General features: G+C 41.5%; 1 protein-coding gene across 4 annotated transcripts in view; it reads left to right on the top strand.

Moving 5' to 3' along the window:
• GPRIN2 (G protein regulated inducer of neurite outgrowth 2) overlaps nucleotides 1-26209 on the top strand; it is a 38333-nt gene extending 12124 nt beyond the window's left edge. For 2 of the 4 annotated variants that reach the window (XM_027698641.1, XM_027698640.1), the window contains one exon: nucleotides 21823-26209. In XM_027698641.1, coding sequence (XP_027554442.1) covers nucleotides 21823-23632 — 1810 coding nt within the window. In that variant the 3' untranslated portion in view covers nucleotides 23633-26209. Of the gene's footprint in view, nucleotides 1-6549; nucleotides 6606-18625; nucleotides 18875-21822 lie in introns of those variants that run through there. The other 2 variants (XM_027698642.1, XM_027698639.1) reach the window with 2 other exon arrangements.
• The last annotated feature ends 1372 nt before the right edge of the window (nucleotides 26210-27581 follow it).

The raw sequence follows: 27581 nt of genomic DNA on the forward strand, positions 1-27581 counted from the left end.
AGCCCTTATTGCATGAAAGGCAGCTTAAAGCTACCCCAAAACTGGCTTGAAAGGTTGGGGGGTTCTGTGCAATTATTTATTGCTTTTTGCTGATGGATATAATCAATTGTAGAGATCAGAGGAGTCATTCTGGTGGTTGTGCATGGGAGGAAGTGACATCAGGGAACAGAGAAATGAGAGCAGAGTGTCCATGGATAGTCCCTTGATTTAAGATGAGATGTAAGGTTTCATCTAATGACATCTTTGGCTTATAGCAAATCATGCTTAAAAAAGGGACCTTGTTTATATTCTCCATAATCAGCTTTTGTACTATTTGTTTGATAACAACAAAAAAAAAGTGCTATAAAGAGATTTGCGAAGTCTTTGAAATATATGAGATTTTTTATATCACTGGGCTGCCTCGCTAAGTGCCAAGGCAAAATAAAGGCAAAAGAACTGGTCTGCTTTGTTGAGAAAGCTGCTTATAAATCCAAGATGAAAAGGAAAGGAGATGACAGAGCTCAAAGGACCAGTTTTCACAGGTCTAAAAATTCTGACAGCTTTCAAAAAGATTAATTCTGCAAAGAAGAGTACCACATCTATGTTGCTCCTTGAAAAAAGTCTTGTCAGTAGTATTCCAACATTATTCCCAATGAAGATAAATGCAGATGACCCAGCAAATTTCATGGTGACTTTATGAGATAAACACATAAAAATCATCTTCCTTTTCACAGAAAAAGAGAATTGCAGAAAAGAGACTTATTCATAGACCTCACCTGCTATAATTGGGCTGTCTAACCAGAATGTCTCTTCTCACAGGCACAAGAAGCAGAACTTGTCATGCTGCTGGTTGGATATAAACACTCTACATAGTGTTTATGGAGATGTAGATATATATATACATATTGTTTATGTAGATATATATATATATAGAGAGAGAGAGAGTGTTCATAGACAAATTAAGTCAACAGACAATTTAGAGGGATAGCCCATAGCCTGAGGGAATGATATTTGCATATATACCAAAAGACAGAAAAGGTGGTGGTGATTATTTGGGATGTGTTTGAAAGTATGAGACCTGGGCTTGATGTAGATGGTATGGGATAAGGGGTGGCTATTTTCCTGGTTTCAGCTCCTGACTATGGACAGGTAGGAGCAGCCTCATATTCACAATCTCTGCTCCTCATGGGCACTTAAACCACCCCAATATCTGTTGAAGGCAGACCACAGCAGGGCATAAACAATCCAGAGGGTTCCTGGTTCATATGTTGATGATAACTTTAGTCTCCAAGTGATAGAGGAGTCAGTGAGGAGAGGTGCTGTGCTGGACCTTGTCCTCACCTACAAGGAGGAGTTGTTGAGGAACATGTAGCTGCAGGGCAGCCTTGGCTGCAGTGACCATGAAATGGTGCAGTTCAACATTCTTAGGGCAGTGAAAAGGGTGCACAGCAAACTCACTACCCCAGACTTCAGGAGAGCAGACTTTGGCCTCATCAGGGATCTGCTTTGTAGAATGCCATGGGATAAAGCCCTGGAGGGAAGAGGGTCCCAAGAAAGCTGGTTAATATTCAAGGGTCACCTCCTCCAAGCTCAGAAGTGATGCATCCCAACAAAGAGGAAGTTGGGCAAAAATGCCAGGAGGCCTACATGTATGAACAAAGAGATCCTGGAAAAACTCAAACACAGAAAGGAAGCCTAGAGTTATCCTGAGAGGAAATTATCCAACCATCCAGGGATCAGGTTAGGAAAGCAAAGCCCTGATAGAATTTAACCTGACCAGGGATGTCAAATGCAACAAGGAAAGCTTATAAAGGTACATGAGCAATAAAAGAAAGATTAGGAAAAATATGGACCCTCTTCTGGAGGAAATAGGAGACCTGGTTACCCAGGATATGGATATTTAGGATGTTACAGATATACAGGATATTATCTAGGATATGGGGTAGGTTGAGGCACTCTATGACCTTTTTGCCTCAGTCTCCACTGGAAAGTGCTCCAGCCAAACTGCCCAAGTCACTGACAGCAACACACACACACACAGCCTCTCACATATTCACACTCTGCCTTGGCACTAGTGCTCATCTAACCCTGCAGTGTAAAGTTTTCACTCTGGGAAGTCTACTGGGAAGTCTGAGAATTTGAGAAGAGCTCATTTTCTGAAATAACTCCTGTACAGGGGAAGATAACCTAGAGTTGCAGATATTTTTAAGAAGTTAAGCATTTATATATGTGGCATTGCTTTCTTAAGTAGAACATTAACATGTGATGAAGTGGATTCTATCTGTAAATTATCTTTGAATTACATGCTCTTGTGTGTTTATCTAAAATTTTAATGTGAAGTGATTGCGATATTGCTTATCTGACAATTGCATTCTTTATAAAATTCTATGTTAGAAATAATTGTGTTTTTTATGTCAAATGGAAGATGATGGTCAGTTTTATGTTTCTAAACAATCTCAGATGCATTTCACTTGCCTCAAGTGGTATGTGAAAATACTTGCAATGCCAACTCCTATACTGGACTGATATTTTAGGTATCTGAGCATGAGCAAAACCTGAAAAGCTGGCACTGCAAACAGAATGCCAATTTCAATAGAAGGCAAGCAGTATCTAGAGTGGAGAGCTTCTGAGTGGTTACAGGCATAGTAAAAGTTAAATTTGCCTATGGTGCATTAGTTATTATCTTGAAGGCTCTCTCAGATTGTGCTAAAGGGCTGTTATTCTTCAGAAACACACAAAAATACTTTACAATGGAGATATCCAAGACCTGATCCAAATTGTCTGTGGCAGATGACATTCAGGCAAATGAGCAGTATTACCCACAAGACAGCATATTGGTCCTGGAGGGCTGTGTTATTGTTGTAGGCTAGAGCGTATTCCAGAAGTGCATTAAGCTAAAATCTGCTGGGTTGCAGGTGCAGTTTCACTGGTTTAAGTGGCTTTGAATCAACAAACAGCAAATATCAGCCTTCAGGGATTGCTTGCAGAGCCCCCAGACAGAGATACAAACAAATTGCAGGCAGTGTTTGTGTGAGCTCCAGCGCAGAAAGGCTCTTCCAGCAGGACACTCTGCCACCCCAGGCACTCGAACTGCCTCCCCAAAGAAAGTTCTGCCAGGGGCAGAGCTCAGGAGGTTCAAGGCTGATGCAGGAATTCAGCAAGCACAGTCTGGGCAGGTCCCAGTCACCCACCTGGCACAGAAAAGTTGCTACAAATGACAGCAGATCAGACAATGTAAGAAAAGACTGTGGGGTTATAGATGGGAAGGGGTGAGAGAAGGGCTTCAGTACAAGTTTTTAGGTCTCATGGAGGAACCAAGCAATGAGGATGGTTTTCCTGCCCCATATCCTGTTCTGAAGAGGGGTATCTGGCCAAAGTGTGGTTAGTGAATTTTAGGTTAGACAAAGGGCTTCTGGATTAGGACTGGGCTTCTCCTGTCTGGCTGCCTGGGTGGAGGCTGGGGTGACAAAAGCTGGCCTGCAGGTCCAGCAGCTCTGCCCAGTGGTGTCCTTCTTCAGCAGGCAAGCAGAGCTGACTGCTATTCCTCACATGAGGTGACTCAAAGTCATGGGGCTGGTGGCTTGCTTTCTGCCAGTCTTCAAGCACCCAAATCAGTAAATAGTAGTTTTGAAAGCTCTTTTTCATGCCTGGGCACAGGACTTTGTTTCATGCACTTAAACACATTCTCATGTCTAAACCCTGGGTGGAGTTCTCAGGGAAACATGAATGCTAGTCAGGATGAGCCTCAGTGGCAGAACTCTTCTGCAAGCATCCTCTTTAAAAACTATGTTTTTCTTTTCCCCAGAAGAAATTCATCAGCATTGTCTGGATTTAGCCTAATGGATCTGTAGGCTACTGACTTCTCAGTTTCGTTTACTGTCTTTTTTTTTTTTTAAGAAAGAGAATAAATTCTCAAAATTGGAGTTTTTTACAACTTTTCTCATCAAATGTAGAGTGAAAAAGCTGTATGCCAATTGCATCATTATGGATGCCCAGATGTGTAACCTATTGATGTAAAAGTTGGTCACCAGTACCTTTCAGTAAGCACATTTTGATGCTTTTAATGAAAATAGTCAACCTTGCTGGACATAGCAAACCCGGGGCAAGAGATCTGTGCAAATTCCTCCCGTAGAGGGTTTAGAGGAAAACCTAAGTGCAATATTATCCTCACATTGTACCTTTTATATGTGCTCGGGACATCATTTGGGCAACTTCAGACAAGTCTGGGAGATGAATTTGGGTGGAAGGGTCATACTGAGTTGTTCTGCAGCTGGCCACTGGCACCCATGGAACGATGTTGGAATGCCAGGGGTGTGTCTCATCATGTCAGCCAAAGGTCTTTTGCTGGAATAAGAAAGGAAGCAAATGCTGTAGAATTGTGCTCTCCCTGGAGCACCACTGCAGTCCTAGGTCATGGGGTGGGGAGAGTCACCTTGGCGTGATCCTGGGCCACCAGGAATGCTGATAAGAATGTGCTGGAAGGGACAGGTTCAAGGAACTTCTGTTTCCGGCCTGGCAGGAAGTATGTCAAGGTCAGCACAAACAGCTGACTTGTAGTGCCTACTGTGCTTCATTGCTGTAGTAAACATGGCAGCCAGAGAGCTGCTGCTGACCCGTGCATGGCTCTTAACCCCTGAAATGTTTCCTGACCTGTAGCCCAAGGGAGTAATTGCTCAGTGAGGCTGTGGGGATGTGCATCTTAGGAACAAAGCCTGGAAGCACATAGGAAATTACTGGTTTTGCAGCCCATTCTGAAGACTCAGGGAGCAATCTTACATTCCTAAAAGCATCAGAGAGGGGGTCTTGATCCCCCTGTCTCAGCTGAGCTAGGCCTGATAGGTGGGTACTGGGTGAAGGCTTAGGAACAGAGTGAGAACTGCTGTAAGTGGTTTACAAGAAAGGTATTAACTCCTTCCTGAACAGAAAGAAAGAGGACTTGAAAGGGTTATTTTCTGATATTTTGGTGTCCTTCTCCTTAACCCATTAGAGATCCAACCAGCCTGCCTTGTGTGAAGCTTTAAATGGAGGGGAATAGGCCAGAAAGAAATTAAAACAGCTCACAATGCAGAGACAAGGAGTGGTGCTTGAGAAAGGACTGAGTGTAGCATTTCATAAAGGTGAGGGAAAGAGGAGATTCTCTACAAAAACAGGCCACCATGGCTGGGGACAAGGCTCCTCTGGTCACATCTGTTCTTGACGTTCCCTGATGTACCACAGGCCACACCTGTCAGCTTGGAGGGACCTGGGTGCCTGTGTCCTCGAGGCAGGATATTCCTGCTGGGGCAGGATAGGCCAGGGGATGCTTCACAGCAGCACCCTGGGGACTCTGCCAGTGCCCTGGAATGAGCCCGTGTGTCAGGCCGAGTGTGAGGACAAGGTGCTGCCTTCAAGTTTGTGTGCAGGGAGGGCCAGACTGACCACAGCCTCCTGCAGGCTGGGGATCCCCCTGGGCTGCACTAGCATGGTGGTGCAGGTGGCCATAGGCAGGTAGGTGGGCAGCTGTGAGCCCAGAAATTCCTGCACTCGGCAGGGAAGGAGGGAGTGCAGCTGCCAAGGCAGGAGACTTGCGGGAGGGCAGCTGAGGGCACAGCTGCAAACACCCTGGTGTGTGTGCTGACACATACTTTTTTAAAAAGTCACTTTGGTTCAACTAAGATTTGTTTTAGTAAGTGGAAACAGGTTCTGGAAAATGACTTGCAATAGAAAATGTGTTCTAAATTGTGTCCCGTGCGTGACAAACTTGATAACTATCTGTAGCATACTGGTTTTTTCCACTTCCCCCTGCTCAGCACAAACAATCTCACTCTTTTCAATCCTTTGGTACATCCTTGTTCCCAGTCCATGCCTACACGACTGATGCATTCTGGGCTTGGGGTTTGATTTAGTTTTTTTTCCAATTGCTCCATATTACCAGAAGCAGTGGGTGTTTCCTACTGGTGATTTCACCTTTACTTGAAGGTAGAAATTGTAGGCATACAGGATGCCTTGGCCCTGGAGTCAGTTCCTTTGTATATCTTTTATAATTTTCCTTTAACCCTTCTAATTTTATTCCTCCCCCACTGCTCCTCCTCTTCCTGCCCTTTTTTGCCTCCCCTCCCTGTGCTTCCCTGGCGGCATTGCCGGCTCTGCACAGGCCCAGTTTCTCTAATCAGATGAAGCAGCAGGATTATCTCTCTGCCTCCCTCCTAGGCTCCATTTTATTTCCTCTTCAGCCAAGGGGGGAGCCAGGAAGGGATGCCACGTCTAGGCAGAGGGAACCCCATGTCCCAGTCTCCTGCCTTTGAAGCTCTCTAACAATCCCACCTCCTTCCCCTTATCATATGCTCACCTTAGTGTCAACAGCATCAGGCGGATCAAGGAAAGGAAATCTGAACTCTTTTGGCTTTTGTTCTCCTCAGATTTCTGAGCATCTATTTTTAAATACCCTCCAAGTAACTTGGACAGGGAAGCTGGATGTGCAATCTCTGAGTAGGGGGAAGGTAAGGACCACAGAAGTCATGTATTGCCCGTTCTCTCGTCTCCCGTAAGGACACCGAGTCCTCCCTGTTTTGCCAGCAGGTCTTTGAGAGTAACAAAGCAGATGAGGGGAAGGGAGAGGAGCTGCACAGAGACAGACCCAGGCTTCTGTAAGTGCTGTGTTGGCAGCAGGGGGGTTGATAGCTGGACTGAAAAGCCTAGGAAATGGTAGTTTCTCTTTTTCTAAAATGATGGGAGCTATGGCTCTGAGCTTTAATTGAATTCAATATATTTCTGCAGAAGGGGTTTTTTTGGTGCTGGTGTCTTTCACTTACATGTGTATGTGTTTGTCTTTTAGTAAGTGTTTCTAGAATATGCTTGTCACTGTTTCTTTGGGGAAGAAAAACCCCCATAATCTTGTTCATCTTATTCCTCTGCACATCTGCAAGTTTATGAAGATGCTGTTTGATTATCCTTTGTGTGTATGTCAGGGTTTTGATACTAAAAATAAGAGAAAAGAGTAAATTGTATTATTTTAGTACTAATCTGCCAAAGAATTGTTTACCTTGTTTTTTTGTACCATGTGTACCATATGTTTTTTAAATTCCTAAGAAGTTAATATCCAACACTAGAGAAAACCTGAGGAATATTTCACTGCTGTCTGCATATCAGCTTTGTTTTACAGTCTTGCTTCCTAGATAAATGTTCAACTGCTATTTAGAATGGCAAAGAAAAATTTGCTCTTAAATCGAAACGTGTCTCTTCCACTGTGAAAGATTTTATTGTCACTAGAGGAAATGTTTTAGATCAGAATCCTTAGTAGAAGGGTGTTTTGTGCATATATTGTGGTTTACAACCTCCCATGATTAAAAGCAAGAATCTGTGCTGATGCACTTCTAGTTTTTAGGGCAAGATGTTTAAAAGGGAGGGGGAACAAGCAGTTATTTCTGTTTAGAGAACTCAAAGCATGAAAGACAGCCATGAGAGAAATATATTTTGTAAGATGTTGATCTTGTGCGTAAGTAAGATGGACCACACAGAGATCAAAATCTACCTCTCTTCCATTGACTCAAGCTTCAAAGTCATCATCTCGTACAAAAATATCAGTGATTTCCTTGCACCAAGACTTGGATTAAAGTTTGCAGGTAGTTGTTTGCATGTTTAAGGTCAAGCATATGTCTGAATGCTTGCAGGATGTAGATTGTAGTAAGATTCGAGTTCAAAGACCTCTGCATGGAGTCTCTGCATAAAAGAATTAGGTTTAGGGAAGGTTTCATTTGTGAGGGTGGGTTAGATGAGGACTTTGTGTTTTCATATTGTGACTCAGTTACTCTGTAAAACATTTCTCCAGTTATAGGGTTTTCTTGATTTTTACAATCCAGACCTTTTATCTTAACTGTACTCTAGAGAAAGCTGCAATTGCAATTTAATTGCTCTGACAATTATCTAAGAGTGCATAAACAGGAGCAGTAAACTGCATATGGCCTTGTGGTGTCTGAGCTGGTTTATAATACCAAATATCATGAATTCCCATTAGATAAACATATCAAATCCATATTTTTCCTGCCATAGTAAACTATGCGTATTCACTTCGCACTTGAAAAATCAAAGTGTCTGAGGGAGGGTAGAATAGGTGAAAGCTATTATTGATGATCATTATACCTTTGAAGTTTAATTTTCTTCCTGTTAAGGGTAATAACAAAGGGTAAATTGAAGGTAGCGTTAAAACACTCCAGGAGCAGAGGAATTTGCTGTAACAGTGAGATAATGTTGCACCTCAGTGCAGGTGGGTTAGTTCTGAGCAGAACAGCAATAAAATGCTGTTTCTTCTTCAGCCACTCTTCTGGAGATTAAAGAGCCTGCATTGTCCATAGCTTTCCCCTGGAGTTAATGTTTTTAAATGAGGATGGAGTGTACTTCACTGGTCCCTTGTATTTGGATATTGCAAGCTGTTATCCAATTTGCAGGAGAATGAAGCCTAGGAATGATGCTTTCAAAGGCTAAGGACTAGACAGAGAGCTGTTAATTGAATTTTTTGTATAAGTACTTTTTCCAGTTAATTAGGAAAAAATATGGCTTTTTTTGTTACTGTATGCCATAGTTTTACTGTTGCAAGTGACCCTCAAGTCACTGGGCAATTCTCTTACTTCCTAAAGGAAAAAAAGGTTTGTATCTTTGGCAGGTGTGTGTGATATTTCATTGCTTGTAGCCCCAAACCATTCTGGCCCAAGAGCAACAGTACAGCAAGAATCATAGGCCACAAATGATGTTACACTTTACTGTGTTTGTCAGCCATGAACTCTTTGGGTGTTTTTTTGGTGTTTTTGGTTTGTTTGTTTGTGTTTGGGGGTTGTTTGTTTGTCTTTGCCATTTCCCATAGCAATGAGCCCCACCATAGGGCCCTTTGGTTAATTCCTGCAGCCTCATTGCACAGAAATAAGAGGTTTTTAACTGGTGTAAACTGTAAAGCTGTATTAGTGAAAATGCTTCTCTCTGAGCTGTTAAAATTCTGGAAGATCTGAATTATCCAAACTCTGAATAGTCTTGTTTGTTTTTTTCTTGGCAGGAGAGTGGGGGGTGTTTCAGCGATGTGAGAGAAATCTTTTCTGTAAAAGCAAAATGAGGGTGAGAATGAAAATAAATGTTGGAGTACAGTGGTCAGGAATATCTGCACAAGGGATACAGTGAGAAGGTAGTGAACTGAAAAATACTGCATGAGCTATTCTATGGTTAAGATAATTTGATGCAATATTTCTTATAGATGCCTTATAACTATTGAATTAATCTATAGCCATGCAGCTGTTAGTTCATATATGTCTTAAGAGCTGTCCCTTAAAGGGGTGTCCTCTGATTCCTTAGTGGTGTGTGGGCAAGAAGGTGGTCTCTTCCATTTAGAAAAGCTGTTAAAGTTTTCAGAATAGAGTTGCACTCAGAGAAATTATCTGTAGCAACAGGAACCACAAAAAAAATCTCTTTGATGCTACTTAGGTGTATATGCTCTCAACATGGGAATTGGGTCAGGCCAGCTAAATGAAGTTGACATCAGCCAGGTCTTTGCTAGCTTGGTGTTGAGTGTGAGCATTAAGCATGTGAGTTATAGCCAAGCATCATTCTGCACAAAGAAAAGCATCATAAGAAAGATCATCTTTAAACTGGCCTGTCCCTGTGTGCATCTTTAAAGTTCTGTGTCTTCCAAAATTATGGCTTAACTCTTGCGCGCTGTGGATTTAATACAGAATAGAGAAAGGAGTAGGAGTATTTCTCCATCTGCAGAGTATTTGCTAATTAAGCTTTAGCAAGGGCACACCTTATTGTGCAAATGAAGGTTAATGGGATTGAGCAGTTGTAAGACCTTCATTTGACTTGCAGAGCTGCACTGTGGTCAACAGTGCAGAAAACTGATGGAACCCAGTTCATCAGAGCAGAATTGGAAGATCCGACTTCCTTTTCAGCTCAAACTAGGCAAACCTGACATGGAAATTGGAGAGATGATGAATTCACAAAGCCACCCTGTTTCGTTTGGTTTGGGGTGTTTTTTAGACTTTTAAAATTATTTGGTTCTCAATGGCCTATAAACTGTGGAAGGGGTGGAGTGTTTTTGTTGCTTTAGTAACAGGAGAGGTGCTAATGGATTGGAAAACTTTTGGAGTCACTGCCTCCTTCATATGTATCCCCTTGCCTCTAGAATACAGGGATCACATTTGTGATCCTTTCCAAAGTCATTCCTTTTTTAACTCGTTTCAGTAAAAGGTGCAGGTTCCACTAATCAATTAAAAGATGGTTTAATATTGCAAAATGGCTGCACATTTCAGCTTCTCTTGAGGCTCGGGATGAGAAGCTACATGAAAACTTCTCATTGGCAAGGACAGATAAAACCACAAAATTATGAAAAAGATAAAAAAATATCATTGCATCACTCATTTTTGAAGGAACCTTAGGAACCCATCTATTCCAATCCCCTGCTCAAAGCAGAGACAGCTATGAGATCAGATCAGATCAGATGTCTGCTTGGGCCTTGAATATGGTCAAACCAATGTTTGAAAAGCAAAGAATTCCTGTAACAAGGACTTTATTTATTATAATCAGTATCTTGTTGCTAGCAGTTAACACCAGATGCTTAAAGAGTTATCCTCTAGCTGTCCTCGGGATCTTCCTCTATCCAAGTAATGACAGGAGCTGAATTGTCTCACAGCTCTTGAGTTGTTTCAAATTTATACCTCAAAATTTTGTGTTCCCGACATTATTAAATGTTAAATAAGGAAGTAGAGACTTCTGCAGCTCATTTTGTGATTGAGATTAAGCAAAGAGAGGGGAAATTTGCTTCTTTACGTAGAGCAGGGTGTAAATGTTAGTTCTAGAGGAAGTTCTTCACATACTTGGATTTGACAAATATTTGCAAGCTTCAGTCTGCTACTTTGGTCTACTACTTCACTCTGTCTTGGTTTTTCTCTCCTCAAGGTCTGTGGTGGTAAATAAGCCTTGAATAGCATGGGTTTTCCTCTAGCCAAGCTCCGATGTTTTTCTTCTTTCCTGAGAAGTCCTGATAGAGTAGAGTGATGCTCCCTTTCATCCCTTTCAGGCAATTTCTGAAAAATATAGGTAATAGTTTCCTACATAGGACTGATCAGATCACAGAGGAATTGGTACAGTTGCTTTTTTGAGAGACAGACATTGCACTTCAACATAATACCACTTTTTTAATGACAAAATACCAAATTTGAAATGAAAACTTCTTTTTCCTAGTTCCTCCCATATTCTTTGTGTATACTTTTCAAAGCTAGCTCATACTAGCTTTTAGCAATGGCAGCTTTTAGCAATGCTATGAAATACGATTAGATAGTCCCCTTTTTAGTCCTTTTCAATACTCACTTATCCCTTTGGATAGAGATTGCCAGTTCTTTTCCAGCTTAAGGATATACAAAAGACAGCTTGCAGTGTGAACTGACAGCTTAAATTTCTGAGAGAATCTCTTTTTCATAAGAAGTTCATAATAGTAAATAAAAGCTTGCAAGTGAATGTGGCACTGCAGGACAACATGTTCTGCAGTTGTGACAGCGTTGCTTATAAAGGTTTAATGAAGCTGCTTATAATAACACATTGCTATTTAATATACCATGCATATTATATAGAGAGTATATACTTACAACACCTAATTTGAGAAACTCTGGTAATACTGGGTTTGTGTATTTGAAATCCTTAAGATAACTCATCCTCACTTGATGCTTGAAAGCTGGAGGGGGGAGGGTGTTTCTGAGGCTTGATTAGTGTCTCAACTTTACTGGTAAGGTGAGCTTTCTGCATGTACAACAAGAATTTCCTGTAGAGATGCTCTGTTTATTTCTTTCAAACCAAGTATTACAAAAGAAGGGCCAGAATACATTATTTTCGATGTCTTATATTTAATATCTTTCATTCTGGGGTTTGAGAGTGCTCTGCAATCATGAATTAAGCCTTTAAATACCTACATCAGGGGCTTCTGCATCTAATCCCTGAGTCACAGTGAGTAAACTGAGTCACAAAGGGAATGACTTGCTCAAGGTCATACAGTATGTCAGTGGGCACAGACAGAATTAGAAGGCAATTGTTTCCTCTTTCTAATTACTGAGCAATTGTTATATATATCTGGAAGTCAATTTTCTGTCAATCTACAATATAAAAGTCAGTCTTTTCCCTGCCACCGCTGAGAGCGGCTTCTGGAGTTTTGAATCTTTCTTTTCTCCAAGATTTTGTGTATAGTTCACAAACACTCATTTAAATAAAGAACTGAAGGGGCTTTTGAGGCCCTTTGTGTGGTGTTCAGTCACAGGAAAAAACAAGGGAACAAGAAATGAAGGTAAATTACTGGGTCTCGCTAGATGAGTTGTCAGGTTTTTCTAGGTAGGAAAGAGATTCAACTATTACATGTTCAAGAAGAATGAACCGTCTTTGGTTGTTTTGGTGGGGCATCTTTCAATTTAAAATACTGTTTTCCTTTACCCTAATGGAGATGTTTTTACTATTATTATTACTTTTGCTTATGTCCCCATTATTGCCGTTTGATGCCGCTATAGGAACTGCCGTCCTTCAATTAACGTTGATATGTGAACATGAAAAGCCACTGTACCTGAGGCTATATCCAGGCAGTATCTTTAAGGCAGATTTGAGCTAATAACTGGTTATAAAGCTTTTATCTCTGTTGGCACAACACTGGACCAAGTGAGTGAGCTTTTTGGAAAGGCTGGGCATGTTAGACAGAGGCTCAGCTCTGTACTTTTGGCCACTGCCTTCCAGCCAGCACAGAGCACACACACACACACTGACTGTCCATCCACTCACACAGGCTCTGTGACAGAGCTTTAGGTGTCAGAGGTGTGTTCACTTGTCGGGGCAGAGTATTTCATTGCCCTCATGTTCAAAGATAACTAACTACAGTGCTGAATCCTGTTGTTAAAGTCAGGGTATCCATAGGGCAGGGTGCTTGGATGAGTTCATATCTCCCCTCTAACTGTTGCTGTTAAGCTTTCAAGTAAATAGCAAAAATTATTATTTGAACATTTTCTACTAAAACAGATGAATTTACAAGTAAATGTTCTAATCTTGGAACGCTTAGCCAGGTTGGGTGGAGTTTGTTGGACGTGCAAACTGCTGGCCTCTTGTAAAGGTTGCATTAATATCCAGCTGTATTCCCTTGCTCTGAGGTTGGAAGCAGGCTGTAAATGAGCTGCTGGTTTTCTGCATGGTTTCTAAGTTCATGCTGCTTCACAGGCAGCTGTGATTCACACAGTTTGCAGCCTTGGGCCTCTGACAGGCAGAGGCTTGCTGAGCAAGCAATGGCCATGTGTTTTTGCAGAGTTCCAGATCAGTGGGTTTGCTTTGGAAGTAGTCTGCTCAGGACTGAGGAGTAGACACAGAAAGGGAGCTTTGAGGAGCACAAGTCTTTCGATCCTAGACTGACCCTGTCCCCTCCAAGTTGGTACGTGTGATGGAATACGATTTGATCCTCTGCTGTGAATAGGAAAAGGTTCACTAGTGTCTGTCGCTCTGAAATACATCCAAATGTTCATAGATCACTGCAAACATTTTCTGCATTAAAGATTAATTCCTAAAGAAATTGTGAAATGTTTTTCTCACAGGACTTCTGTACTGCCAGTGGATACCAGTAGCCAGCGATTCTTAGCAGCATAAACCTGGCAGCTGAATTAACAGTTTCATTTTGCTTAATTCTGATCTGCTTAAATCAGAAAGACAATTACATTAATATACCACACACTATTCGCTGCAAGCATGATTTTAGGTCAGTGTTGCCTGCTGTCATAATATTTGTTTTTTTGAAGCCCCAGCTGCTGAAAACAGCTGATCACATGAGCATATCAGCATATTTCAGTTGTAATTAAAACGTTTTAAGTCTTCTGACTGAAGAGCTGAGCTTTAAAGAAGTGAGCTGTCAAACACTAACAGTGAGCATCCAATATGACTGTACAATATCTCCTATCTTATCTCTGTTGGGTATATTGTAGGGTAATTGTATGCTGAGGCAGATTTATGTGCACATTGAGTGGGAGTAATGTTTTGCTTATAAAATTCTTCTAAGAAAAGATCAAAATCCAAGAGATTTTTGAAATTGTTTCTGGGACAGATGATTAAGAAAGGTGGTGAAGAGGATGCATGGTTGCACAGTAATCATGTGGTGGTGTCAGGATCACATCCCAACACATGCTTCCCTTGTGATAGAGTGCGCCTCTGGTTTCCCAGTGATTTATTTACAGCCCCATGTGAGTTGTCCTTCCTGGGAATTCAGCTAAAGATGTCACTGAAATAGTCTCCTTGAGTTCATCCATATCAGGCTCCTCTCTCGTAGCACTCTCACTTTAGCCTTTCTCAATCTTAGAATTCAGAGTTCTCAGCTCTGCTTTCCTGACTCAGGCTGTACCAGAGCTCTGGGCTGTCCCTGCTGGTTCTTAAAAGAGAATATTCACCCTCTTGCATGGCTTTTCTTACACTGCTGTGGCAACTCATTTATTATCCCCTGGTGAGGTCACTGGTAACCAGGCTACCCATAGTCCCTTCAGCATTTGGAGGAAGAGGTCTCTGCTTCACTCCTCAGTACGGAGATGGAAAAAGGAAACTCAGGAAAAAGGGGACTCTTTCCTTCTCATCTTGTTACCAATCATTGCAGACAGATGTCTGTCCAGTGTGCCTTTGCAGTCTTGTGCACTGAGGGTCAGAACTCTTCTGCTCTCATATTTTCTAACCTGTCAAATGTACTCCTCTTCCTCTTCCTACAGGGAATTATGTGACATAACTCCCTGTGACATGAACCACTATCACCAGTGCTTCTCGTGGTGCAGAACTGAAAAACGATCCTATTCTTTCCCATCAGTGTGCACTTGTCTGCTGCGTCCATCTGATGGTTTTTGTAGGTGCCCAGACCAGTCTGTCCTGTGGATCTGTCTGATACTTGAAAATATTTAAGATGACCCAAAATGTTTACAAAAGGACATTAGCAGATTGAACTGAATAAGTCATAGTACATTTATAATGCTATTCCAAAATGGAAAGCCTACAGGAAGATGATGGATTAAAGGTTAAGTGATTGGGGTCTCAACCTAAGTCTTTATTAATCTAGTTGCATTGAAATAGTTGTATTGACAGAATTTAGAGAAAGACTTTTATGTTCCGTGACAAGGGATAGCTTTTACCCTATTTTAACTCCTCTATGTCTTCCTTTCACTTATAATTCACCAAAATAAAATAGCAATTAAAAGCAACAACAAAACTCCTAATCCCAGACACTTGAATCTCTAAGCTTTTTATCAAGGCTAATCCTGTTTTGCCAGTGCCTTTCAAGTGGTTTGACTCCCCCCACCCAACATAAATGTTAGTGATTTACTGCTAATGAACTGTTTCTTTCAGTAGTAGTAGTTAGGGAGAGACCATTAGAACGCATCATATTAAGATGTCAATCTTTTTCTAAGTGCAGAACAGATCTTTCTTATCTTGTGGAAATGACTGGTAATTCTCAATGTGGGCAAGCAGGGACACATTTTTAGACATAACCTTGCTCTTTTTTTTTTATTTTGATGGTATAAGTCTCTTCAAAATTGGTACTGCTCTAGAAGAAATCAATGTCATATTAGATGATGTTCCTTTTTATGTCATTTTACCACAGTAAACATGTATCTTAGAAGTTCAGTCATAGATTCCAATAAGGAAGACACATTGCTTAAATACCAGGCCTGAAAAGAACACAGTGTAAATATGCTGTACTGCTTCTGATACCTGAGGTAATTTGGCTGTTCAGACAGAAATTCAGGTTTTCCTGTGTGTGTTGTCTTGTGTCCCAGGCAGGTGTCAGCAGTGTTTGTGGCTACATGACAGCTGCCCCTTAGGTTGTAGTTAAAGTTCTGTCATTTTAACCATAAACTACTCTTGTCTTTTCAAATGTATAACCATGGTGTTTGTAATAAGATTAAATAGAGTTAAGAACCTACATATAGCAGCCTTCTATTCAAGTAAATCTCCTAAGTTAATTAAAATCACACTACTCTCCTTGTATAAAACATATGTGTGTTCATCTTGGAGTTTGGTGCTATTGCAGAAATTCTGTGTTTGCCTTATGAAGCTGATTATTGCACAGGTTACGAGGCACAGTGGGGCCAGAATGATGCAAATAAAGGAGCAAAATCAGGGCAAGGACCCAAAATTTACAATTATCATCCAAAAATGTTGGTGTGGATAAAATTGCCAAATGTTTTTCCAAATTCCACATTTGCATATTACTGCTCTCACCTCTGAAACTGGCTCTGATCACCATTTTGCAGTCAGATGCTGGTTTTGAAAGCATAAAATGAATTGTTATGAGGAAAATTTTATTTTTTTTAATTGTATGATCAGCAAAGTGAGAACAAGTGAAACAGCCTGCAGTCACTATTATAAGTATGGTTGACTTGTGGGTTGACCATCACAGATTTATAAAGCAAAAATAAACTGTGGAAGTCTTAGAGAAATAAGTCTCTGGCACTTCATACATGTTTCTAGTAAATAGCATTAAATTTCTCTGACTCTTCCCAAATTCTGCAACTAACTTGTATTGTTTAATGTGTTAGGTGATTCATACTGCCTCACTGTCTATTGTTGCTACTGTTAACAGAGTACTAAGCAGGGGTTTATAAAAAAGAGGGAAAATTACTTTTTACATGGGCAGATAGTGATAGGACAAGGCGGAAAGATTTTAAACTAAGAGATGGGAGATTTAAAATAGAGTTTAGGAAGAAATTCTTTACTGTGAGGGTGATGAAGCACTGGAACAGGTTGCCCAGTGAAGTTATGGATGCCCCATCCCCTAGAAGTGTTCAAGGCCAGGTTGGATGGAGCCCTGAGCAACCTGATCCAGTGAGTGGCATCTCTGGCGTGGCAGGGGGTTGGAACTAGGTAATCTTTAAGGTCCCTTCCAAACCAAACCATTCTGTGATGATTCTATCAAAGAGCAGAGTCGCTCTTGCCAAGTTGCAGTGTAGATTTTTTCTTGAGTTCTCAAAATCAAGCATCCTAAAAGGATCCACCAGCTGAGTTACTTTTATGGCATTTTGTAGTTTCTCTCTTTGCTTGTTGGAGGAAATGCAAGCATGACTGAATTTCTTTTGTTATTAACACATCATCTCATGTCAGTATCCCGTGTTACTGTCCTCTTTATGAAAACTATGATCTGTTTTGTGGATGTTTCATTTGTCATATCACTATTTTGAAGCCTGCCAGTGCAGGGAAGAAAGCAATCAATAACAGATACACAACACAGGAGCTAAATATACATAGGTTATTATTATTTTACACGAAATCTCGCTTTATCTATTGACATGCGTGGAACGTAAAAATACTGAAGAATTTTACAATCATCATTAATTTACCAGTGTATGTATTTCAATTGATAACATACATTATATTTAATATTTTGAGAATAAATTTACTGGTGCATTAAATAGGTCACAACTTTAATCATAAGTCATAGCAAAATACACATTTGTTGCTTTAAAGTAGTTCAGTGGAATTAGTGAAAGCAGCCTAGATCCTCTCATAAGCTATCTGAAGCTAAGCCAAAAATAGTGGATGGTAATTCCATTTCTATCCTAATCCTTTCTCTGCTTGTCTAACAATTTTCTATATATTCACAGCAGAGTATCTGCCTCAAAGTTACTGCTTTCTTGTTTGTCTATTCAGGTGTGGATTTCCTTTGAACTTCAAAATTAGAATCTTTCAGACAAACTCAGAACCTACAATAGGTATTTTTGAATAAAATTCCTTTCCTATAAATTATATATTTACTTTTTAAGAAGCAAAGTTAAGCAAAGCAATCTTCTCTACCCAGCATGCACAGAGAAAGCTGGTTTGGGTCTTTAAGTACCCACTCAATCAGCTGTGTCTCTTATCCGTGTTTCACATGCTAATCCATTTCTAATTAGCTGATTCACAGAATACAGTGGTGTTGTATGACTGTGACATTAGAGAGGTCCCGTGTTTTGGGGTTGGATTTTGTCGGGTTTTTTTAAAAAGTTTGTCACACAATTCTGGGTGCCTGACCCATCCCCTTGCTGGTAGATGTGTCAGTATGACCATCCAGACATTTCTGCTTCCTTCCTGCTCCTTCTCTGCAGTCCCTAGCTGGATGAGCTGCCCAGGCCACAAGGGACGTGCCACACCTCGGTGTGTGGACATCCTGGGCCCCTTCTGTGGGGGTATGGACCTACACAGAAGAATTTCTGTGCACCTTGAGCAGCCAGTGCCAGCACTGCACGTGTGAAACGTGGTTTGGGAAGTAGGGTATGGGATTATGTGCCATTTCCAAAGACTTGGAAAGAAGGGCGCTGCATGTAAAGCTTTGCTCTGGGTTTGTGCCATGTGTGAGTTTGTGTTTCTCCAGAGGGGGATGGTCTTCTTTTTCCTCCCTGTGCTGACGTTAGTGATTGGTGTGGTTGGACTGATGAATTGATGTAATGAGAGCTAAGCCACTTGAAAAAAAAAAAAGTCATGGGGATCAGCAAGCTGGTGTTGTTTGTGGCACACCTGCAGGCTCACTTGTGCTCCTGGGAAATGCTGAGGCAACATTTGGCTGCAGCAGAGGGGAGGAAAGGCCGGGGCTGCCACAGGTCTATTCTGCAGCTGTCACTCTCCGTGCAGAGCTCCACGTGCACAAGTCCGGCTCAGGGCCCTGCCTCTGCCAGGTGGACACAATGTGCTGGTTGTGTAAGAGCTCCAGAGTGGGGCAAAGGAGCAGGGAATGGAGGGGGAAAGCAGTAGGTGGCCTATAAAAGGAGAAATGTTCAGGCTGTCTGGGAAAAGTAACTTCAGATTTCAACATGGCAGGAAAGTGCATTATTCTCAAAGAAGCTGTTTCATCTTGCTTGAATGGGGCTTTGTTTCCTTTTTTCCCCATCCTTAACTGTGTCATAAAGTCTCAGATGAGAAGGTGAGATGTGGTTTTAGTTAATTGGTAGTCATTCCTATTGTTTTCAAGGCCCAAATCATAGGATAATTGTTACAGTTGTGCTAGCCTGAAACACTGCTCTATCTGAGCAAGAATGTTCGAATGCTGATGGTAGTTGCTGGTTTTAATGTTATACATGTACATGCACGTGTGTAATATATGCTGCATTGGCCCACATTTGGTCTTGATTTCACCTGCAGTGGGGCAAAAATAAATTTCTTCAGAGTTCTCTTGGAGGTTTCATTGCCAGCTTCACACTGGATGTTGTTTTCAGTAATGTCACTATATTTGGACTGTTTCATTTGTCTGAACCCGTTTTGTGTGAGGTGATGAATCAGTTTCGAATTGCATCACTTCTTTCAGTTACAGAGGTTTCTGCAGCAATGCTACACAAAGAAAGCAAATAGAGGCCTTGGTCTTTGTGTATATTTACGTATTTGAACCTTGTAAACTTTGTAAGAGAACCCTTCAATGTTCACAGAGCCGTGTATCATCTGTAACAGGATATGTTTGAGCCTTCCCTTCACCCGAGTCTCAATATTTGTGGCTGAGGATTCCCATTAGTAAGTGTTGTTTCATCCCGGTGTGTGTGAGAGCCTTTGCAGGTGTTATCTGTTAAAGAGATTAAGTGTAAGGTTCTCACCTTGCAGACAGCTATGCTGTGGTGTTTAATCCTATTGACTCCTCTGAACTCTGTGTGGCAGACTATCCCCATGTGTGTAAGTGGCTGCAGGACAGGTAACATGCTGGAGGAGGTGAAGCACGTATGAAGGACAGGAAACTGCCTTTTTTCTGCATACAGTCCAAATTTGAGCAAGCCCTTTGCTAGACCATATTGCTGCCAATCACAAGTCCCTGCTACACAGCCAGCAGTTAGAAGCTTCCCAAGGAAGTGATTGCAAATATTATTATTTTTTAATGTTGTCATGCTCAATTTAATTTCATTATGGAAAACAGGCAACACAACTGGATTTCAGGTGACAGGAAAATTGCAACCTGTTAGCCTGCCAAAGTTACCAGTAAAAATGGAATTACAAGCACTGATAGCTGCCTCGATCAGCAGTAGATCTCTTGGTTTGTGGATGGAGCAAAAGGCGTGCTCTTTATCAGTTGTGTTGGTTGGTAGATGACTCTTTGAGCCTGTAAATATCACATTAGAAGGATCACATATTAGAAGCTTCTCACTGAGAGGGTCAAATGTGAGCCCTTGCAGCCACCACATTCTTGGTGTAATGAGTAAACTTTCCTGTTACATTTGCAGGATGCTTTTGTTCACCACGGGTATGTACCTTTTTTGTTCCGCACATTCGTTTTTATTTTAGTGGTACAGTGCACAATTGTGCAGGTTTCTATAGGAGACCTGCTTGGGAGGCAGAGTGTATAGAGAACATCTGGGGGAAAGTTGTCTTAAATGAAAAATTGCAGCTCCCACTATACATCTGCACAACAAAATATCCACTAGTACTTGACCTCGAAGAAATGCAAAAATGCTCTAGATTTTCCTGTTCAACAGAATGAGTTCTTGTAGAAAAGAAATACACCTATGTGTGTAGATAGATATAGATACAGGAGCATATTAAAATATGTTAGTTATACAACACCCCTGTGACACCAAGGGAATGTGCACAGTCAATCAGTGGAAGATCTGATTGAATCAGCAAAAATAAATCACTAAATCTGGTTAGATTCAAAATCTTCAATCACAACTTTTCTTAGATGTGGCAGTGTTAATGTAAGTGTTAACAATATATAGGATGCTAGACCCACCAGTAGAAACAAGAAGTGACTGAAAAAAGGACAGAAGAACCACAACACTTTGGTTAAAGATTTTCTTGTTTTATTTTTACCCTGCTTTCAGTGCAGTGAGTGTGCACCTTCCACAGCCAGCATGAACTTGTGGATTCCCAAAGGTGATCAGTCTAAGCAGCCCAAAGCATGTACCCTTAACAGAGTCTGTGCTCAGATGCAGACTCTCCTTGGGCCTCTATGGTTCCTAGAGGAGTTTCATCTCCAGCCTTTCACTGGATCCCTCTTTGCTGCCACGTCCTATGGTGCCAGTGATGAGCACAAGCTAGAAAGCTCCCTGAGCTGTCACGGTCCAGCTGGGGATCAGTGCCCCGTGCTGCCCAGCACTATTTGTTCTGGGAACACTGGCACTGACTCCACATGGGCCTGAGAGCTCATTTCTTTGGGTTTCATGTCACGTCTCCTCTTCCACAGGTAGCCAAACCAGTTTTGTCCATACCTACAGTTCACTTGTGTGGAGTTTGGGAAAACAGTTGACTAAAATAGTGATCTTCTTGTGAAATGAAATATGAAGAACCTTGAGTATGGGGAAAAGGGAGAACTTGTTCAGCTGTTAATGGCTTTGGTAATGTTTGAAAGCTCCAGCAATGACTGGATAAGTTCTGAAATTATAATGTCAAGAGACTAAAAACTGAACATTTCTTTGTTTTGACAATCACTTAACATTGTTGGCTTAATGAGCGCTGTGGCAAAGAGTTATCTTGTTTGAAAATACATCTGTCTTTGCTTAAGTTACATGACATCTCTGCATGTCCCAAAAACAGCTCCATTGAATTCAGGGGAGATGATAGTTGGTAATGTTGGGATTGTTTTTGTTAAAAGGTAAAAACCAAGAAAATTTTTTCCCTTTGTGTTTTGTGAAATGGAAAAAAAACCAACCAACCAAAAAAAACCCAAAAAAACCCCACACCAGAATTTCAATAAAACCTGAATCTAATTTAGGGAAAAACCCTTTGTGGAAACTGACTGGCCTGAGTACACATAGACTAGAATACTGTACTTTTTCAAAGGTATTTGTGAACTGTGAATAGCAAGAAGCCCAGGCAGAAGGCAATAGAGATTATAGTTTCTGGTACATTTATTTCCTTCTTAAATTGCTTCTTTTTCTTCACCATTTTCTGCAGATCTCTCTTTTTTGCCATGTCAGCTGACAGCCACCAGCTCCACACTCATTCCTACCAGGACTCGCTAAGTCACAGACTCTTGAATGTCAACAGTCACCCCCTGTCCAAGAGCTCCTCAAATCTGACCTCTATTGGGCAATCAAGTCTAGAGGAAAGGCTAAACAACAAACAGGAGCTGAAGAAAAGCTACAGTAGCACCATCTGCCATACCCTGGAAAACAAGAGTGATGCAAGGAGTGTGCAGAGTCCTGCATGGTCCTCCTCGCAGCCTGGGAGGATGGGACTTGGATCAGAGATCCAAATCATAAGTGACCAGTCAGCCAATGACCGTTCAGAGAGCAGAACTAAGACTACAAACCATTTCCTTATCACTGAACAGCCTTCAGCATCCTGGGAAGTGGGGGATGCTAAGATGTGTGTAAAGAGCAGCACTGTTGAGAATGTTTCTTCAGCCTGTGCTGCTCACCAGCAAAGCATGTGTGAAATGCAAGAATCAAGAGCTGCCCTTCAGAGAAGCCACTCAGACCTAACCTGCAGCTGCAAACAGCAGACTTATGTCACTCACATAGAAACCAGTGCCACCCACTCCAGCCTGAGCTCTTCTAGCTGCAGACATGGCCCACCAGGGGCTAGGACGTCCTTCCCAATGCAGAGGTTTGGACCAGAAACAAATGAAAACACATCTCACTATCAAAACCTTGTGACTCATCTTCCAGTCCTGCCTAGAGACCAACAAGTACCCACAAACACCTTTGACAGTGGCACTATTCCACGTAACACTACTGTTTACACAGATCCTGGAACATTTCACGCTGCTGTTCTAGGACACCACATGCCTGGAAATGGTTTCCCAAACAGGACAATGTTCAATCAAGCCACTGGGATTATTCATGGCGGTCTGACTTATGCTAATATTCCAAACTCTGCATACTCCCCCATGGTGATGGCAGTTCATAACAACTCTGCAGGGCCCTGCAGTATAAGGCAGGATGCCTTGAAGGCAGATGCCACCATCCCTGCCTACTGCCACTCCTTGCCCATCCCGTCCATACAGCTCGTTCCACGGTTGGTGTGCTCCGTTAGTGAGACAGGAAGAGAGCCAGCAGCACCTGGCTATTTTCATTCCTTCTCTGCTTCAGACATTCTGACCTATCCTAAGCTGGTGTCTTCAGTAAGTGAATCGGGCCTGGATGCCAAGAGAGTCCTGAAGTGCTGTAACGTTCCTGGAGAACAACTGCAGCACGCTCAGCACTGTGCTCATCAGGAGAGAGCTCCTCCAGAAACCAAGGCTGTCTGCGTTGCCCTCAGCAGCCAGCAAGGTGCAGACATGGTAGTGACAACTAAGGATATGTGGACTATGACCTCTATGAATGATTTAACCAGAGGACTGAAACCACCTCTTGAGCGTAGAGATGCCGAGGTACAAACTCTTCCGACCATGGAATGCAAATCTGTGGCTACAAGCCCAGCAGCTGCAGCAGAAGGTCACCCACATGTGTTCCCAGAGGTGAACCTGGAGCAAGACTTGGAGGCCCCCAAAACTCCAGTACGTGAAGTGAGGTGGGATGATGAAGGAATGACATGGGAAGTGTATGGGGCATCTGTGGATCCAGAAGTTCTCGGGGTAGCCATTCAGAAACATCTCGAGTTTCAAATAGAACAATTCCAGACAGAGCCTGCCGGGGTGGCTGAGAAACGTAACGAGGAGCTACCTCCTGAAAAAGCGGCGAAAAAAAGGCCTTTCAGAACAATGATGCATTCCCTGAGATATCCCAGCTGTTGTGCTCGTTCCAGTACTGCAGTGGAGTGAGCACAGCTGTAGGGTGCAGGATAGCTGTGCTGCTGGTAAATTGTAAATAAATGCCGACTCTTAATTGATAACACAGTCCACATCAGGATGAGTGGGAGAAGTTCAGTGATCATCAAATATACATCAAAGCAAGGAAGAACCTGTGGTTGGGCCATATAACAGAGAACATAAGCTGGTATCTACATCCTGTCATCCAAATGCTCTTGACTGTATGTAATGTAGCACTGTTTTCTTCTATGTTAGTTTTAAACCGTATTGTAAGGAATGAAACTTCTTTTCTAAATGATGCATCTTTTTAAAGTAATGATGACTTTTTCTGTATTTTAATAATTTAGGGCTAGAAAACAAAGTTAGAAAATTATGCTTTCATCAAAGTTCTTAGCTCTCAATCCTACTCCCTTAAATCGTTTTGGGAGCTTTTGCTGTTAATTTATAATAATGCTGACTATAAGCCCACTTTAACTGTAGAATGACAAACTAGTGTAATGCTCTATGACAAAGAATTGTAACTTTTTCTACATAACTGTGAAGTAACTTCAGTATTACTGGTCTGACCTCTTCCCTCTGCAAGCTTACCTACGTTGGATGCTCCTCCAACTTTCCAATTAGTTTGTAGTTATGATGAATTACACTATAAATATCCAGAACTGATGTTTACCAAGTGATTGACACAAATGTACAGTATTACCAAAGATGACTCATGTAATGTGAATTACTTACTGAATGCTTGTTTTAGAGACATAAAACAGAAAGTATTCAGATTAGTCTGTCACACATCATACCCTACAACTCGTAATCAGTTTTGTTTTGCTTATATTAAAAGTAATTTCCAGTGAGTTCTTTTTATGTGCATCTATCCTGATCAGTGGTTATTTGGCTGTTGCATAAGCCACAGGGGACAGTTTGCATGTAACCTTTGCTCGTCTTGTGTTTCTTCTCTGGTCTGACGTCAAGCGCCTGCTGAAAGTCAGACCTTGTGTCTTCCTCGAAGTACAGCTCTAAGGTTATTTGTTCCGAGTGCCTTGGTCATTTGGGCAGCTTAAAGATTTATTTTCTCCTAAATACAACTTTGCAAACCATTTCTCAGTGAGAAACCTTTTATGATAGTGTAATGCAGCCATAGTGCAGGGCCTGCTTGAAGTGAAAGGTTTGTCAAGGAAGCTGAGAATACTATTCCCAGTGTCATACGTGGCCTTTGGTCAATGAGCTGTGATGCATTAATTTAATAATATAGAGTGGCTGAAGATCAAATTTTCACTCCTGGACAAAGTGGAATTAAGCAGAGCTGGCTACTGTGAAATTCGCTTTGAGTTCAGGAGGCTTCATTCAGGCCCTGGGACTTTGGCCTCAATGAAGTCTGAGCTCAAAATGAGTTTTATACAAACCAAGTCTGAAACCACTGGAATATGATGCCTTACTCAGGATGCTTCTATAGCTCTGAGCGTCCAAGTTTTGATAATGATCCTGGATATTAAAATTCCTTTTCTTTAAGCTTTAATAGAAGTAAAGAAGTAATGAGTAGCTAAATAAAATCACTCTGCTGTTATTTAGAGTTTAGCTAAACAGTTTCTGTATGAACTTATTTTATGTCTCAGAGTATCAAATGCTGATTTCTCCCTTTCTTCAAATATTACACTTTGAGAATTTCAAGCACTATGGTGGTCTAAAACCTTGTGTTGTCTATTAGCTTGTCATTGGTGGTGCAGGAGAATTAAAGATTTGAAGAGTCAAACTAAACCTTTAAAATAGCAAGTGTACCTTGTTCCCATGGCCATCATAATCCATACTTTTAAGCTATTTGACATGTGGAATAACCTGTATTCTCTTTCCCACCCCTGCCAATCAAAAAACCCCTCTAAAATAAAGCCCCCATGCTCTAGGAAGGTGATGAAATAGGACCAGTATCAAACTTGTCAGAGATAGTTTGCAGAACGGATTGGAACAATATGGCCAAGTCCCCAGAATCCTTTGGCTGTTGTACTATAAAAAATGGAACAACTCTTGGATTTCATACAGCTCTGGTGCCAGTTATTTGTGGTTTGTGCACTGGACTTGCTGCCACAGTCCTAAACACTGATTATCATTCCTGAGTGAGAAAAATAGCAAGTAAGGAGAAAGGATACCAATAATTTGCAAGTCCAGAAAAACAGATGCTCACTTATTACAGTCTTTAGGATGATAATTGGAGTTGTTGTTGTTGTTTATAAAAATAGCGTTTGTTTGAGGATTTCCTATGCTTTTGCAAAGGTTTAAAGTACAACTTATATTAAACAAGATTTAAGGAAAAAAATACCAACTAAAACACTGATCTGAATATTAGCTGCATGGATAAAATAAGTCTTTTCTCTTGTATGATAGATGCCTCAAAAAAAAGGCAATTTGGATTCACTTTGCATTTGGGTTCAATTTAAAAAAAAAATAAATGCAGCCACATTGTGTATTAAATATTCTCTGTTTAAGTGTTACTCTTATAAATGTGAGAACTCTGATTCTGTTTTTTAGTGTTTTCTAACTTAAGGAAATCCAAATCCATTACATTCTATTTTCAAATAAGAATAAAGTAACAGAAAAGCTCATACTGGAGTATGGGTGGGTCAGTGCTGAACACAGATGCTTATTGCGCCAAGGTGAAATCAGGGTGTATTATTTTCTTCAGCCCATTTGAAAAGCAGTTTGCACTGCATCATGTTGCCTCTGCTCCCCAGCCTGAATGCTGAGGTACCAGTTACAGCTGAGGAAATTGAGATTGCCTTTCCATGGAATCCTCAGTGAAGGCTGCACTGACACACTGGGTGCTCTAACCATTTTGCCTCAGTGCTCCTTGTTTCCCCTAATGTATGGGAACAGCCACAGCTAATGCAGTGTTTTGGATATGTTATGTTGTCCCTACATACTAACTAATGTCTCTAGAAGGATTTCATTGTATATGATACTTGGGGCTGAGAGATTGATTCCCTGCACAGGTTGAAGGGAATTGATACTAATATCAATATGCTGAAAAAGGGGCTCTGAAAAGGCATTAGAATAATTCATTTTGCTCTGAATTATTATTTACTGTTACCATTCCTAGAGGAGAGACCAAAACCTGTCAGACATTTGACACTGACTATTATCATTGCACAGTTGCTATTTGAGATAATCTTTGACTGTGGGGTTAAATACTGAAGTAGAGGATATTCTCTCAATGTTTTAAATAAAAACCTCCCATAGTTAAATCAATTTTTAAAACCCAACAAACTACTAAAAAGTTGTTTTGTCATTGTCGTATCGGTCACTTTTAAAATCACTGTACTTATTGTTTGGTCCTCTCCTGAAAATGTCAGTTTGTTCTGAGAAGCAGCTTTCTAGAGTTGTGTGTGTGACAGGTTCCTTAATGTCTGGGAATCCAGTGGAAAGGCCACCTAACCAAACTCACTCCAGGCCCAATAACGTGGCTGCCCCATAACAAACTCCCCAGTGATTCCTGCTGTCCCCGGGGCGATGAGGAGGCAGCAGCTGGATGGGGATGTGCTGCTGAGGGGCTCTCTGAAGGCTGGCAGCCTGTGACAGGGGTGCTGTGGGCTCTCTCTCACTCCCGGTTCACTCTGTGGTGGCTGCAGACCACTTGGATTTGGGATCCTGCTGCTGGAAGAGATCTGGATCCTGAGCTGGTTCTGTAAAGGATGGCTGCAGATCCCTCGCTTTAGACACAAGTTTTGCTGTGGGAACCCCTGCTCTAGAGAAAGCTTATCTTCCTTCCAGATGTAGCTTAAGGAAGTGTGTGTTGTACGGCTGAGCCAAAAGGCCCCACGGAGCCACACTGCTCCATGCCCATGGTCCTCTGAGAACAGGGCATGTTCTAGGGAAAAAGAGCATCCCCTCTGTATGGACAGGGGAATGTATTTCTTCCTGATCACTTCTCTGCTTATAGCCAGTAAGAAATAATGACAGGCTGGACTAATTGCATTAT

This window comes from Neopelma chrysocephalum, unplaced genomic scaffold (genome assembly GCF_003984885.1).
Source record: "Neopelma chrysocephalum unplaced genomic scaffold, ASM398488v2 Primary Assembly neopelma1_131, whole genome shotgun sequence".
Classification (NCBI taxonomy): domain Eukaryota; kingdom Metazoa; phylum Chordata; class Aves; order Passeriformes; family Pipridae; genus Neopelma; species Neopelma chrysocephalum.